Consider the following 17,518-nt stretch of genomic DNA (forward strand, 5'->3'; position numbering starts at 1 on the left):
CTTTGCAGCATCCCCACGATCATGTGTTCAAATTTCAGATGCTTGGCAACTGGTTCATATTTATGACTGTTGGTGTGTCCCAAGATCATGTAATCAGCTTTTGCGCCCTTCTGACAAGCAAAGTCAATGGGACAGCCAGATTCACTTAACATCCAGGTTACTTACTTATCCACTGCAGTGATTCACTTAACAACTGTGGCAAGAAAGAAAGAAAGGTCATAAAATGGGGCAAAACCCACTTAACAAATGTCTCACTTAACAACAGAAATGTTGGGTTCAATTGTGGTCCTAACTCGAGGACTACCTGTATTGTGAATTCTTACATTTATGGGTTTCAGAAATTAGAAGATAACTATTACTTTCTCTCTCAGCCCAACTCACCTTGCAGTTGTTGTTGTTGTGGGGAAAATAGGAGGAGGAAGAGGGATATGATTGTCACTTTGAGTTGTTTGAAAAAATAATAAAAGTGGGATATAGATTTATTTATGAAATTTATTTGCTGTCCATCTCATATCAGGGAAGGAAGAGAAAAAGAAGGACTCTTGCTGCCATCTAATGGTCATTAGATCAAACAGTCAATTATCTAAAGAATTAAGAGTTCAAGAAATTAATGAGAAACAGAAAAGGAAAAAAATACAGCTGAGGTCAATTAGAGAAGGCTGTTCACATGTTGGATGATGATGGGTGGCACTGAAATTTCAGATAAAGGAACTTCCAGTCATGTTGCTTAGAATGTTGTCTATTAAATCTCTACGGACAGTAATTCAGTATAGATCTATTCTGAATGTTTGTCATGAGCATCCTTATAGGGACAGCAAGATTTTAGATTTCCTGTAGACTCTGGTATGGAGGGAGATCAAGGCAAAGCAGATGTGTGGGTATGGCCCTAGTTAGTATGGCTGCTGTTCTGAGATCTAGAAATCTGTATCTCAAGCACATTTGTTGCATCCTATGTCCTCAATCCATGCTCTCACACTTATTAGCACCAGTTAATTAAGAAAATGATTTTCATTCTTACACACACTAAAACAACAGAGTAAAGGTATATGTTGTACCTGCTCAAATAATTAAAAGAAGCTGTTGTTATACCACAAAGATTAATAAATATTCTCAAACATTGTGTTTTTCTTATGACTGAAGCAGTTGTTCAGGTAATGTAGCTTAGCATTTTAAAGTTCTTTGATGAAATTTTATTACCCACTTTAATACATTTTGTGTGTTCTGTCTCCATACGTATAAAAATCTCTCTTTCTTGATTTATACAATTTCTTCTGTCCTTATGATTTTTGCAATGGGCTGAATCAAAATGTGAGAGTACAATATGAATAGAGCTTTTGCCTATAATTCATTTATATCTTGAAACAAATGTTTACAATTCAGCTTCTCTGTCTTAACACATTTATTTTGTGCAGTTGGAAAACATGTCCTATCTTTGCCCAATTTCAGTAATCTAGCACTATATTTGCTAAAACTTTATTTACAGCAATATTATATTAAGACATAATCACAGATATTATGGATTTCTTTCCTTGCAGCAATGCTAGCTGATTTATTTATCCATCCAATTTATATGGCTACACAAGAAACTCTGAGTAGCAAATAAACAAGAACAAAGAATTATATTAAGAGAAAAAGCAAGTAAAACGATATTGAGGCTCAGTAAAAATACAAATTATTGCACATTTGTGCTTATGTTGGGGTTTCCAATGTCCCATTCTCGATGCCTGGGAAAGAGCCTCACCCAGACCCATGCTATGTAGGGCTCACAAAGGAGCAACCAATTTCTTGAACTGTACTCAGAAGTCTATTGTAACTAACTTAACATAGTGTCACATGGGTGGGTGATAGTTCTCCCAAAACTATACATTTCTCTGCATTTAGGACTTGCTGAGGCTTCCAAATGCTTGAGGTTATTCCCCTGTGCAGCACATTGCCAACAGTTCAATTGACAGATGACTAAGATATGACTTATGTAGTGCCTCATGATTGAAGAATACATGCAATGGGAACACAAGGTTTATTTGTGTAGAAGCTCTCCTGGCTACAGCTATCACCTGTCTTTGAGTAGGAGCTGTGAACCAAGAAAACTCCAAGTTTGTACATTGACTTTGACTGGGGCAAGTGTATCGTCATTCAGGACTAACTGTAAAAAGTAAATGGATACGGTGACACCTAAAACCCACACCCCTTATCTTGTCAGGGTTAAGTCAAAATTGATTCTTCCCCAATGAGACCTGCATAGTACTTGGAGACAGCCAAACAGAGGAGAAAGAACTAGACAAAAATCATAAAATTCAAAGATCTACAAATAGAAGTAGAACTGACTGTGGCAAAAGAAAGCAAACATAATACCAAGAGTAATAGGTGGCTTAGGTGCAATCCCAAAACAACTCGAGCACCACAGCAACACAATCAGTATTGACTAAATCACCAACAGTCAATTACAAAAGGCAGCTTTACTCGAAACAGCTTATATCTGGAGATGATACCTTTAATATCATCAAACAATATTTGCCTATCTTGGATCCTTGGGAAAAAACTTGATAGTTGGATAAAAACAGTAAATCCAGTCTAAACATCTATTTGAGCAATAATAACAATATTCCATGCTTTGAGTGATGACTCTCTTCCATCACACTAGGATCTAATTTGAAAAGTTAAGAAAGCTGAAGACTACATTTCCTACTCCTCTGGATTTGACAAAAAGCTACAGGGGCTGTATAATTCTGTTTCATCTTCTGATGTAACACTGAACAATGAATAAAGAATTTTTTTCTAGCCAAGGATATATTGGACATTATTGAAATAGCAATTTTAGTAGTTGAGAAATTTAAGAACGAACGGCTTAGTAAAACACATTTTCTTAACAGGGACATATTTGATTTATTTTAAAAAATGTAATTTTCTTTGTAAAACAAGAAATAAACACTGCTATAAAGAATGCATCAAGTCTAAGGCTACATGGATTTTGAAACAAGTTGCAAGGAAACTAAAAAACAAGAACATTTAATCAGAATGCAGCTAAATCTGATTAATATATCCGGGTAGTCCTCTACTTACAATAATTTTTAACAACCATTATGACAGCACTCAAAAAAGTGACTTACAACTGGTCCAGAGGTGGTATTCAGCAGGTTCTGACCAGTTCTGGAGAACCGGTAGTGCAAATTTTGAGTAGTTCCTAGAACTGGCAAATACCACTTCTGACTGGCTCCACCCCCATCTATTCTCTGCCTCCTGAGACCAAGCTGATTGGCTGGGTCTTCTTTTGTTGCCTTGCACAGGAGAATGGAGCTGGAAAGCAGGTTAATGGGGTGGAGAGGGAATGGGGATTTTGCAGCGTCCTTTCCCTGCCATGCCCACCAAGCCACGCCACAGAACTGGTAGTAAAAAATTTTGAATCTCACCACTGAACTGATCCATGTATTTTTAATGTTACAATGCCCCTGCAGTCATATGATCAAATTTGGGTGCTTGGCAAGCAGCATGTGTTTATCATGGTTGCAGGGTCCTAGAGTCATGTGATTGCTATTTACGATTTTTCCAGTTGGCTTTTCACAAGCACAATGAATGGGGTAAATTGGATTTGCCTACTGCATAATTTATTTAATGACTGTGGTCAAAGGTTGCAAAATCAGGTGTTGAGTCACCTAATAACTGCATCACCTTAGCAACAGAAATTCTGATCTCAACTGTGGTTGTAAACCATGTCCATCAGTCAATTAGATCTGGAATACATACAAGAGTTAACCTTAAGGTAAGATGAGTGGACTATACATTTTATAAATAAATAAAATGAATGCAATAAGGTGCAGTTAATACAGGGGTGTCAAACCCACATTGACACAGCATCATCAAGTGATGTATCCAGACTCCCACCCCTTTGTTAAAATGGGCATGGCTAGCGCGTGACACATCCGTCGGAGGGCCAGGAGTTTGACAGCCCTGAGTTAGTGAAACCAAATTAAGTAAACGTAGTAATAGTTCATTGAAGACTTTACTTCAAATAATTTGTTAACAGAAGCCAGGCATTTCTTAACACTTGTGAATAGAGAATTATTATTACAATGTAACAGTTTTCATTGTTTCATATTATAGAAACAAATGCTAATTCTGAGGCATCCATTTTCTCTGGGGATTCTCTAATTCCTTGGAATAAATTGTTGGGAGGGAGGGAGGGAGGGAGAGGGGGATCAGGGCTTTACAGGCTCTATAAAAAGTTTCTATTTCTTGTCAGAAGTATCACACAGTTAGTTCAACAGTTTTATTTCTTAATTAAGACTATTATAACTGCCTAAAACAATCACATTTGAGTTTATTCTGTAACAATGTGATAACATGAAGCTTTTAACAGTAAAGCTGGCATGTGGAATTGATAGACTTGCCAAATGATTTGTAGCTGGAGTGCCTGGCTGCTTTCTTTTGGAGTTGCCAACCAAATTATCATTTTTGCTTGAGTGGATGAAACTGCTTTTATCTTCGCTGCTGCATTTCAATAATTGATGTACTGATTATACACGCAGAAGCCTGAAAAGGAAACAGCAGGACGACTAGACGCACTAAAATTCACCTGTGCCAACACAGGTAGCATTGGAAAGCAGCAACTATCTAACTGCTATTTGCCAAGCTTGTTCTCGTGAGATAACTACTATCTGATATGACTCTGGAGAGAAAACAGTAATGATGGGAGGAGTCCACTATCAGTTTGATTATTTAGGTCAGGGGTGTCAAACTCGTGGCCAGATGTGTCATGCGCTGGCCATGCCCACCTCCAGTTTAGTGAAAGGGGGAAAGTCACAATATGTCATGTGACAATGTGATGCAGCGAGTTTGACATCCTTGATTTAGAATGATAGTAATTCGTTGGGTTGTTGTAGCAGGAACCCATCCAACACCTAATTACTCATAGTCTTGTATGTAATATTAATGTAAGATTATTTGGAAAATTCTTACTTAATTTTACCTAGCTTGTAAATATCTCCTTTTTGTTCCTCCTTTCTTTTTTCTTGGTTTTGCTCTAAACCATCTGTTAAATGCAATGAAGTTTTTTTAAAAAATAACAAAAATACTGGGAAAAATGAAAGGGAAGGACAAGATGTGTAAAATGTAATAGTCACTCATTTTCTGAGAAGGGAGAGATGATCAGACTAATAGCAGTGCCTTTAAGGATGCACAACCATTTGCTGATGCCTGAAAAACCAATCACTGGCAGATCTCCTGCCAATAAAGGAGGAATAATGAGTAGAAAAGAAAACATAATTTACTATCAGTCAGGATTTCCCTATATGTAAGCATACCGGAAGAACTTCTGAGTGAACCAATAATATTATGTTTTTAGATGTTGTCTGGGCTAGTGGAATCTGCTGGTTTACAAAGAATGAAATATGCAACATACAAATACTAAATTCTAATTTTAAGGGAGAAACACCTATTTGTGCACATGCACAGTACTTTCTGTTTTTTGTTTCCAGATCCTGTAACTGGAATTCCCTCAGTTACTATGGAACAAAATGTTTTTTTGACAAGGTTGCTGCCTATATAATTAATTTAAAAGTTGAGATTTTTGGGATACATGTATGTTGATTAATCTAAATACCAATTGAACAGTTTCTGAACAACAGTTGAATATTGTTACTATGCAACATAAAAGCTGCAGTGAAAATATCCACTAATTATAATTAATGTCCTTGTTAAACTTAGAATAATTATCTGCAATACATTTTTTTGGCTTCTTCCTAATCTAATTTTTCTCAAAATACTAAATTAACACTGTAAACATTTTGCACATGTGTACAGTGGCAATAAAATGTAGTTTTAAATATTCTAATTCTAACTATTTAATTCTCATTTTTTTTAGTCTACAGTTACTATGAACAATTTATTGGAAAAAAGAGAAGTATATCTTTAGTACAGCCTAGAACACTTGTGGAAATTTGAAGCACTCAAAGCTTAAGGTATCATCAAGTATTTCATGATAAAAAACTGCTAAAATTATGGTAACTAACTCAAAATTAGATGTCCACTTTCAAAATGGAAAAGCCAAGTTCTGAAAAAGTTTAGGATTGTATTGGTGACATGTTAAGAAAAACTTGTTAATAGCAATTTGTAGAGAGTTGGAATATTACCGCAAAATAATGTATCAAAATCAGTGGTGCCTCAATATGACACAAATCTTTAAAGAAAAACACTGTTAACACTGTAGCTGGAATGAATTATATGTATCTTCTATGAAAAGCAGTTTAGTGGTATAGTGTTAAATTAGGCTATTTCAAAAAAAGAAACAACAGATTTATAAAATTAAAGAATCTAGAGAAAATGTATTATGAATTATTCTCTTTCAGAAATTGTGACATTTATAATAATGCAAAATAACTGAATCTTTTATCTATCCATTTCCTGTTCTCTGACCTTTAAATTATATGAAGAAAAATATCTTATTATTTGGATCAACTTTACTCTCTTTTTATAGAACTTTTAATGGGAATAAAAGGAAATAATAAAGCAAATGTTAACCTTTATTTGGTGTGTTTTTATTCTAAGAAAGTATCCTTTCAAAGAAAAAAATGTAACACAATTATTTTATTTATGAAATAATACTGCATCAGGACAGTTATTTTGAAATACAGCATCAAGTAACAATCAGGAATCTTGCCATAGATGCAATACCTAATATAGCTATAAAAGGAACTATATTTTAAAACATACTACTATAATACAAATGATTATGCCTAAGATATTTGATGTCTTCCTTTTTTCCGAACAACTTCTGCTTTTTTTTACTGTAACTTTAACATCCGTTGTAAAATATCAGATGATTAAAGTGGTTCTAGTATCATGATCTCTAAGTTATATAGTGCTACAAACCAGATTGAGGCCTATACTCCAATAGAGGAAAGAGACAAAATAGAAGCATTTAACTTTTTAATTTAGGATAGCCCACATTTTAAAGGTGTTGATTTGAAGGGAGTCTATGAGGGCCGGGAAAACAAATGACTAATGAATTCAGTGACCTTGCCAAAATTGAAGTATAATGTATATAGTCAGCCTAAACAGCATCTGCCCATGTACATAAGTAATAGAACAAGTGATTCCAAGGCAGAAAGAAATAGAAAGAAAATGCCATTCTAGAGAAGTTGCCCATTAATAGTCTTGTGATATTCTGTTCCGTCAATGCCTTAAATGGCGGGGAACTAAGCACTACTATAAATAATATTTATATAGACAGAGAGTGAAAGCTGAAGAAACAGATGATAAACAAGTGAAATATATATAGATTGTGTGAAATGTTTTGTTTACTGAGAATTTAAAGGAACATTTTTCCTTTCAAGCTTTTGTTTAATATTATTTAAGAATTTTCTTTTAAAAGATATAAAACTTATAATGTTGCAGTATTAGTATGACAAGTGACACTGAATTTGTAATAAACGAAATGCCATTGGATACTATTCATTGCTATAAAAGCTTTGGTGGATGACACTGTGAAATGAATTCTCTGCTTAATGTCCTTCAAAACACAGAAGGCAGCTTGAAAACATTTGTTCAAATAAAAAATTTACAACAGGACTTTGGAATCTTCCAAATACTCCATATTTCTTGAACAATACAGTTATACTCAAAGATATTCAGAGACATAAAAATTATCTCTTCTTGCTATATCTATACATACAAATGTAATCAAAGTATCCGGTTAATATAAATTCTGTAAAAACTATTTAAATATTGCCCTTTTGAAATATTATTTTATACTTGGATATTCAAAATTATCAGTGAATCTGAAATAATTATGTAAATAATTAGTTCGTTATGAGTTGCATAGACAGCCCCAACCTGTTATAATTCTGAGTGGTTTTTGGACGTATTTCCCCCTTTTAGCATTATGTTAACTCTGCTTGTGTATGTGTGCATATGACAATCCAATTATGACAAATGCAAATATGTTGCCTATCTTTATACAAGTTTTTGAGGATTTATCAAGAAAAATATGTATGTGTTTTCTCTGTGATTTGTGTATTCTCTGTGAATTGTGATTTATCCCTCCCTTCCCCCAGCCCTGTGTGTTGAATTTATGTGTTACTGTTGTATGGATGCACTGGGAGTTATAAGGTTTGCATATACTATAGTCTGAGTCTGATGATCCATAGACGGACTGGAGGGGAACTTAGAATGGAGTTGTTGGCATCATCCCAAGCTGTTGCCTCTCCCAAAGGGATGCAGTGGGAAAGCTTCTTCTGGATATGTTTTCTTTATAGTTCCTAGCAAGATCCAGCCTATTTTTGAATTCAAGCTTTCTTTTGTATTTTCATCCATCACATCAAATTTGATTCTGTTAAGTTCTTTTCTTGGAGAAGTATCTTGCTGATGTGCGAGTCTTAACTTTCTAGAATGAAACATTTCTAACTGAAAAGAAAATCTGAACATTTCTTCAAAATGCTACTCTTGATGTAGGTTATACTCAACATGACTACCATCTGTTGCACAAGATTTCCATACATAACAAAAAATTATGTCATCCGAATCCCTTCCAACTTGTAAACATTCTTCCTGAACTGTATGTCTGAAACTAGTCCACTTCAAATAAATTAATGTACAATGACTTAAGCACTTGTAACGTCTGAGAAAAAAGTATGTATAGGTGGCAAGTCAGCAACCATTCATATGATCAAAACTGTATTTCTTTCCAAACCCACCATCATAACAATGACTATTGGGTCACTTACAAACACAAAACCAGATTATGAAACCTGGAGTTTGTGCCCCTCTTCTTTCTACTCTGCAGTCATAAGTGAATGAATGAAAAAAACTTTCTAACTCACCTTAATTTAACATATAATTAAATATGTTTAATTATATTAAATAATATAAAATAAAATAATTTAATTTAATATAAGACAAACTTCAATAACAGTTTAGCCATTATTTATTAAACAAACCAAGTTAAAGGCACAGTATTATTAATTTGAGTTGCCTTGTGGAGTGGGTGCTATAACAAATTGCATAAGAATTAAACAATTTTTAACAATTATAACAGAAGATACAAAGGGAGAGAAAAGGCTTAAATTGATAGGAAACAGTGATGTATTCAGCAGCATTATGTATAGATGAGAACATGGGTAGATACATATGAAGAAAATTATGATAGCAAAATAATATTTATAAACCCCACATCTTGGTATGCTACAACTGAGATATATTCTCAGATTTACCTATTATACTAAAACAATTTTAGCATAATAAATAAAAATGAGCTGTAGTGAACTTTGGTTCCTAATTCTTTATATAAATGAAGAAATTCAAGAGTTTTTCATCTTATTCAAAAATGTGTAAATTTAACTTACTTAGAGCTACTTAATTTCATCTGTAGTTCAGTAATTTGGTTTGTCTTAAACTACAAATAGTAAATGTTATTTGATAGTGTTGCCAGGCAAAAGAAAAAGGGAATTGGAAACAAATGCATGTCACAGGTGCTTTTTCTCCAATGGCTCACAACTTGGTTTTCTCCCACTCAATACAGGTAAAATAACTAAGTGTTCCAATGGTGGAGAACCATGTTTGCTTAAAACTGGGTCCTTGGAAATGTCTTCATCAGAGAAAGTGGGTGGGCTATTTCAGTTTATTTCTCCGAATTAGGAAAAACTTTTCCAACTGTATCTCAATAGCAAGATTCTGATGATATCACCATTATTTGTCATGGTATGTTCCCTTAGAATTTAATGGAAGCATAGGACATTAAATAAGCTGCAGGCCACTGAAGTGATTGCTGTATAATGAAAGAAAGAGCAATCTGTTCATATACTCTGCAAAGTAGTACAAGAATATCACATGTCATCCATGAGAATTTTTTTTTAAATGAAAGCATTTTTAAATCCTCTTTCACCACACTGACAGAAAAATGAATGTAGGATAACTTCTCTGCTCTAGCAGTACTATCTGAAGAACTGTCTCATAATGGGAGCACTAGATAGTAAATGATATCCAACTACTAGCTAATTCAGAGTTGGGGGTGGAGGTAAAGCCTGGTATGAAGAGCTTTTGTGAATAAGTGATTATTCTGACACTGAATTGCTGCATACTGTCAATGTAGCATCTGTAATTATTAGGGAAGAGAAACTGGGGTACGAAGGCATAGAATTGCCTTGATTTGAATGGTAATCGTTTGAAATATGGGTATGAAGTGCTAATTAGATACTGAGTAAGTGCTGAGATGCAGATGCTACAGGCTTTCATTCTGGTTAGATAATAAGTGAGTGGGACTCCTGCTGGAATGTGTCTGAGCATATTCCTTCTTTTCTTCATGATAGAAGGAAAAAACCTGTTATTACTAACAAAAAATGTTTAGCAGGATATGAATCTTTAGAGAAAATGTGAACAATTGGAAGCTATTCCATCTTCTGAAGCTGTATTTGTTTCTCAGATACTACTTGAACCCTCCAATTTAATGGGGCACCATTTAACATTAAATTGGTTCTTAGCAAAACTGAAGCTATCTATGATCTCTGAGAACTGACCAATTTGATATACTGTATATTACCTGATAGAACAGGATGTGATTGATTTAAGTATGCTTTGCCTAAAGCCAAATGAATAAATAAAGTAAAATAAATATATGAGCCTGAGATTTTATTACAGCTCATTTATGCTTATGTATTTTATATTAAAAAGGTCACATGACTTGTTCTTACCTGTGTATACAATTTTTAGACTCAAGATACGCCATCCCAGCAGCAACATCTAATGAGAATTTCACCAACTGTTTGGTTTTTAGCTCATCCTTTTTCTTTCTTAAAAAGGAAAGGAAATCACCTCCTAGAGAAACAAACAGATAAGCAATGAGACATGGTGATATTCCCATTTATCTCTCATTAGTGACGCCTGACTGAACAGGAGGCAGTATACTCTCTGCTCTGCTTTTCAATCAATCTGATAGTTGAGTAAAAATAATAAAAATATCAAGATTATAATTTAATTAATACTAAGGTTTTTCAAACTATTTTAGATATATTTCTGTTACAAGATGAACTCCACACATTGCATAGAAGACTTAAGTGGAACCCTACGTATATTTATTTATATATATATATATAAAATCTATCCTGCATTCTCATCATTGAATTCAATTCCAAAGTTAATTCACTTAAAACAATTTACTGTAAGCTACAATAACCACAGGACATGCCTACTATCTCTTAGCTGATATTTTTTATCACATAATTTTTATTTATATATATATATATATATATATATATATATATATATATATATATATAATTTTTATCATATATATGATAGCACTTACTGGAGAAAATGCTCTGCTGGATCATTATTCTGATTATTGGAAATGATGTGTGCTATTTACATGATGGAATAATAACTCCATTTTTAAGAAGGGGACAAAAGATTTGGGAAGTTTGCATTAAAGTAATCTATAAAAAATAAGATGTGAAGTGATGTAGGAAAATGCAATGTACAGAATGGGAACTTGACTACTCATGAAGTTAAAGGTTTACAGGAAGGCAATGTACTGGGGTACAGAAAGAATATTTCTCATATCTACCTGGAAACATCATGCTATCTGGAGTTTTTTTTTCCTGCAAAGTATGTGTTCTAATCACAGATCTATGATCCTTCCTATTTTACCAGGATGCAAAGCTCACACAGCTATTTTCATTTGAATTTGTGACATTGTATTATGGCTCTGTACAGAACACATTCTCCCTTGGAGGGGAGTAAACTTGCGTGCCTAAAATTTATTTGCATTTTTATCCTACTGCATTCCCTGGAAGCTCATTAAGATCAGAAGGAAAAAAATGATATGAGAATTATCAAATATAAGTCAGGGTTTTATTTTAAAAATCTGTTTATTAATATATAATATATGGAATTCAAGGTCTTATAGTGCTTAGCCCCGGGATAGATCACAGCAGGGATAAGTAAACTGTAGCTTATATAGGGTTTCCAGCATCTGCAGAGCTCCTAACATTTCCTTTCTATCTTATTTTACACCTAAGAAGTAAAATAGTCTTCAATGAGGTTTAAGGGTCTTATTTTACTTAAACTACCAAAAAAGAAAGAATTATAATTATTTATAATTAATAATTCTTATAAATTATAATTTTTATTATAAATTATAATTTTTATTATAAATTATAATTTTTATTATTAATTATAACTTTTATTATAAAGAATTATAATTCTAAGAGGTCTGTAGGGGGTGTGCATAAGTGCACCAACGTGCCTACCATCCCTGTCCTATTGTTTCTTTTCTCTTTTTTTTCTTATATGTATCCATGTATTCATAACTATGTTTTTACTTATACCTATTATCTTGTAAGCAATTGACAAACCAAATAAATAAATAAAAATAAATAAATAATTTTAGATGCCATATCTCCATGTTCTGTGCATCACCCATAGGGTTCAAAATTAAATTAGAAATGCATTCCCAAAAAGGAAAAGAGGTGCCTACCCTGCTTTAAAAGAAACATCCTTTTAGCACATTCAAATAAATATACATATAATAATACCGGTAGGAATTAAAAAAAACCAGCATAGGCATTATTTTATTGTAAGCTACATTAATTCTCCTGAATCTAAATCAGGTAATTTTTTAATACAAAGACTTGCTTTTTAACACAAAATAGAGATATGTTTATTTATTATATGAAATCAGAAACAACTGCCTTCATATAAAACTGACATGAGGGCCTTCCGGTTTGCCAGGCTTCGGCGGCGGCGGGGATTCGCGATCCTGCGCGATCCCTGTTGCGCTAGCCGTCTTGGTGCCTCCGATCCTGACGGGTCTGGAGGATAAGGCTGCCCCGTAGAGGCAGCCGAAGATAGGGAGGATCCGGAGAGGGGTTTGGGGGTATCGCAGACCCCCTCCCCATCCGGCATAACCTCCTTTTCTCAAGGCAGTGGAGCGGCGGTCAGCAATGGCCGCCACAAAGAAGCCAGCAGCTGGATAAGATTGTGCTGGAGGAAGAAGGAGAAAGAAGAAACAGGAGAAGTGAAAGTGCTGGCTGAGCCGGGAGAATAACAACTTTTAAATACCCTGGAAACTGAATTGCTTGAATTGCCTGAAAGATACATTGTATCCCTAAGAAGATTGGAAAGCGGCGGAGAAAGCTGTCAAGGGAAAGTTTTTTTTTTCTTCACTCTCCCACCCCATATAAAGCCAAGGGATAAAGGATTCCTGGACATTGGATTTAACAGCTTAAGAAATCGGAAAACCTGTATGGAGGTATGGATTTCTGAACAATTAAAGGAAAATTGTTGTAAGTGGGAAGGGAGAGGAAAAATAAATAAATTGGAGCAGAATTTGAAAAAGGAGGAGATTGCCTAGAACTTTAAAGAAAGATATATCTTAATTGGAACTTTTTGATTAAACAGTAACCCCAGAAAGAGAAATACAAGAAAGAAAGAAAAAATATTAAAAGAAATAGTTTATTTGGATTCTTTGGTGACTTTGGAACTTTTTGGAATTATTCTTGATTAAAAATACTTGGGTGGTTGTTTTGGAAAAAGTTTTTCTCCTCACGATGGCATTGCTTGTGGATGAACTAAAAATTGAATATCAAAAATATAAAAAAGAAGAACAAGATGGAAAAGATACTTTGGGCACTCTTTTTCAATTTCTAGAAATGGCGGTATGCACTTATGAAAAATTGACTACGCAGCAGGATGACTGGGACAAAGAAGAAGAAGAAGCCATCTTTGATGAACAATGGGTTCCTTTTGGGGAGGAGGAGAAAGAGGAAAAGAAAAAAGGGATTTTAAGGTTTGAAAAAACAATCAAAAAAGAGAAAAATGAGACGAAAGGTGGATACAAGGTTAGAAAACAACAGAAAGGGGGTAAGCAGAAGAAGAAAAGGGAGGAGGAGAGACAAAGGGGTAAAAAGGGCAAGGAGAAAAATAAGCAAGAGAGAAAGGAGGGAATGAGAAGCCTTAATGGTGGGAAGCAAGATTTAAAGAAACAAAACTTATTTAGAGACAATGGGTAAATCTAATTGAAAAAGGGATTCTGGAAGGTACATAAGATTGTGTTTCTATATGTGTATTTAGAGTAAAATGTTTAAGATATAAATGAGTATCAATATATATGATTAGCTTTTTAATGGTATTGATAGTGGTTTTATATGCTTTTATTTTGTTTTTTGTTTTTCTCATAAAATTTATTGTGTAATTTTAGAATGTACTAAACAGAATCCCAATATAAACTAAGTGTTATATTAAGTATTATTAAGTTAGGGGAAAGAGTCAAAGGCGTCACTCCAATCAGTGTACAGGAGAAGTATATTTAAAGAGAAAAGATGAATGGATAGCTGGAAATAGAACAGACAAAGAATGATAAGTATTATGAATTGAATTGAGATAAGATGAATAAAATAAAAATAAGAAAGATAAAAGAGGGAAGAAGCTATATAGAAAATTGAAAATGGTAATAAGATATGGAATGATATATAAAGTAAATATGATTTTTGAATTTGTGTCTGTGCGAAGCGTTTTAACCCGGGATCAAGCAGCTTTCAGAAAAGATGTTTTATGTTTTTTATGTTTTATGTTTTGTATGTTTGTGTATTGTTTTTGAAAGGCAATAAAATTCTAATTAGCAAGAAATATAATTTGGATAATAGAATGAAAAGGAGAAGTTGGGATAAGATACGAAGTTGAACAGATAACCTAAATATATATATTACAATTTGGAACTATTTTGTATGTTCTATTGGTTTTTTTAGAAAAGATCTTTTATGTTATTATGCCTTGATTGTTTGTGTATTGTTTCGTAAAACTAATAAAATTTGTTTAAAAAAAAAACTGACATGTGTGTGAGAGGGATTAGTTTAATTACCAAATCCTGAGATTTTTACCAAGTGTTCCAAAGAACCAGGATTCCATACATAGAAAGACTCAAGAGGTGATGACTTAATTACATGGTGTTTAGTTAAAGCTTTCAAGAGAACAAACTGCCCTATTAAACCCTTTGGTTGTTTTCTCACCTATATTGCCTACTACAGAGTATATGGTTCTAATTTATGACTCCAGTAAAAATGCTATCACATTTATGAATCAGATTGAAAACACTGGAGAGTAATAAATAAAATTCAGCCCATCATTAGTCACTTAATAATAATAAAATATATCCAAAGTGCTTTTACATAGCCTCAAGTGTGTAATTACGTGCTTCTTTAAAAAATTGATGTGAAAATAAATATTACAGTTGTAGATTGCATTTACATAAAATATTTCATGCTCCAATAGCCACAAACATGGTTATAGTCAAGCCCCTCAAAATAAGTTATACATGGGATTAGATGAATTTATTTATACAAAGATTTAGCATCTCAGTAATATACTCATATTACTAAAGGTGATTTATAGTAATTTAAACAGCAAACTAAATCAGAAAAAATAAAACCTAATGAAATTAGGCATAAGGAATCCTACACCCACTATCTTGTTCTTTGAAGATAATAAACTGGGGCATTCTTCTCAAGCTTTTGCATCAATCTTGTTGAAAATTTTCCCAAATCACCTTAAGACCAAGTTCTATTTAAACCAATTTTGCAGAACATTTTGAAATATGTTTTTTCTAGTAAATAATACTACATCTTCCTCATGTCCTGAGTGATGTGGTCATTCTAGAAATAATGGGGCTTCTATGATATTCCCTTTCCTCTACAGCTACCATTGCCACCATCCATTGTGAAGATTTTTGGTGAAATGAGAAATGTGGAGTGATATAATCAGAAAAATATATTCTCCTATTCAGTCAAAAGAAAAGTTTCATTAGATAAATAAACAAATATGATAGTCTTGACAGAAGAAGCCATAATTTCCAAATAAGTCAAATGCACTTGTAAGAAAGAATTGCTTGATTTAATTCCAATACCAGCTCTCACACTCCAAAATTTCACTTAAGGACATAAAAATCCAAGGCATATGTCTTAAAAAATGGTATATCTTGTTTGGAAATAGTACTTGTAAAAAATGATGAAATTGGTTAGAAACTGAATGTAAGCCAGATATGTGATAAAGCTATTCAGAAAAACCAAATGTAATTTTAAGCTAACAATATTCTTTGGAATTTATAAAATTTTGAAATTTTATAAAGTAATCATCATATTCCATTTTGCTGTGTTTGGTTCTGAGCACTACATTTAACAGATTTTGTAGGAAATTGGAATAGGTTTGGAAATAAGCAACAAGGATAATCTGGAGACTAGAAACTATAACACCTTTCAAATTTCTGAAACTATGCCATACTGGAAAATGGTAAAGTATTTTAAAAAATGATTTAAGCAATTTATATGACTGCCTATCTCACAATAATGACTGACATACATAGATTAAAATAAGCTATTTACAAAAAACAATCCATGATGATTGAGATAAATAATATGTTTCACTCATAAAATTATATCAGCAGAGCTTGCCTAACGACCAGGGGAAACAGCCAGGTATTCAGAGCCTTATAAAAGGCTAACAAGATTGAAACCATCTTGATCTCTGCCGTGTGTGTGTGTGAGAGAGATACTATTTCACAAGCAGGCACTGCCACGAAGAAGGCATGACTCCTGGATCCAACAAAATGACATTATTTGTAGAAGAAACTTGAAACATGTCTTCTATGCTAGATATGGTGGGATGAGCAGAAACAATGGGAGAGAAGCCCTGCAAGTAGCCTGGCCTTATGGCCTCCATCTCGTTGCTTTTCTGAAAGACACTAAATATGTGGTTTTGTCAGTGGGCCTGGGAATCCCAAATGGAGATCAAGTGGTTGGTTTAATTGAGTTGTTGCTGCTGCCCTAGGTGTGGGTAGATTTTTCTGGTTTCTATATTGTAGATTTTTAATGTTGTAAGGTACCCAGAGTTATCTGTGAGTTGTCTGGCCATATAAATTTGTTTAACATACATACATACACATACACACACACACACACAAATGTAGAGTTTTATAGATAGCAAACAGCATCTTTCATGCCTGATGGAGCAGCAGTATTATATAAATGTGGCAAGAAATGCCAAAAACTGTCCATGGCATTGCATTCTGGGACAGCTTCTGATTGTTCTTCAAGGTCAGTCCCACAGAGTGCTTTATAGTAATTTAAGGTCCTCTGTTCAAAGCTTTTACTAGTTTTTGAATTTTAACTTTTTAGAAGTATAGTTCAATTATACACAATTAAATATACTATCTGTAAATTTCCCTGAATTTCTAATATTTTATATTTGTACTTTAAAATGATTGTCATCTGTACTGTCCGTGTCTCATTGACCTTGCTCTATGCATTTGTGTATTGACTGCTGATTGGATAGTTCAGTTTCCTGAATGCCTGGGTTGATTCCAGGCAGTTAGCAAGTCAGAACATATTAGATTGCAACAGAGCCTGGCTATAGACAATGGATTTGGTGGTGTGTTCTGGAGGTAAGCAGGTAAGTTTACCAGATGTTATCTTTGTATTTGTTCAACAAAGTGCTAGCATATTTGAGCAAACAGAAAATAAAATAAGAACATACAAATCAA

At 33.6% G+C, this 17,518-nt stretch overlaps 1 protein-coding gene across 8 annotated transcripts in view; it reads right to left on the minus strand.

Annotated features, from left to right (window-relative positions):
- The window catches only part of FER (FER tyrosine kinase), a 134,182-nt gene that overhangs the window by 15,452 nt on the left and 101,212 nt on the right, over positions 1 to 17,518 (minus strand). For all 8 annotated transcript variants that reach the window (XM_026673017.2, XM_087958088.1, XM_087958095.1 and 5 more), the window contains one exon: positions 10,680 to 10,803. In XM_026673017.2, the coding sequence (XP_026528802.1) occupies positions 10,680 to 10,803 (124 nt within the window). The remainder of the gene's footprint in view (positions 1 to 10,679; positions 10,804 to 17,518) is intronic.

The sequence above is a fragment of the Notechis scutatus genome, chromosome 2 (assembly GCF_049901735.1).
Source record: "Notechis scutatus isolate UNSWTSFEM ecotype Mainland chromosome 2, rNotScu1.2, whole genome shotgun sequence".
Lineage (NCBI taxonomy): Eukaryota > Metazoa > Chordata > Lepidosauria > Squamata > Elapidae > Notechis > Notechis scutatus.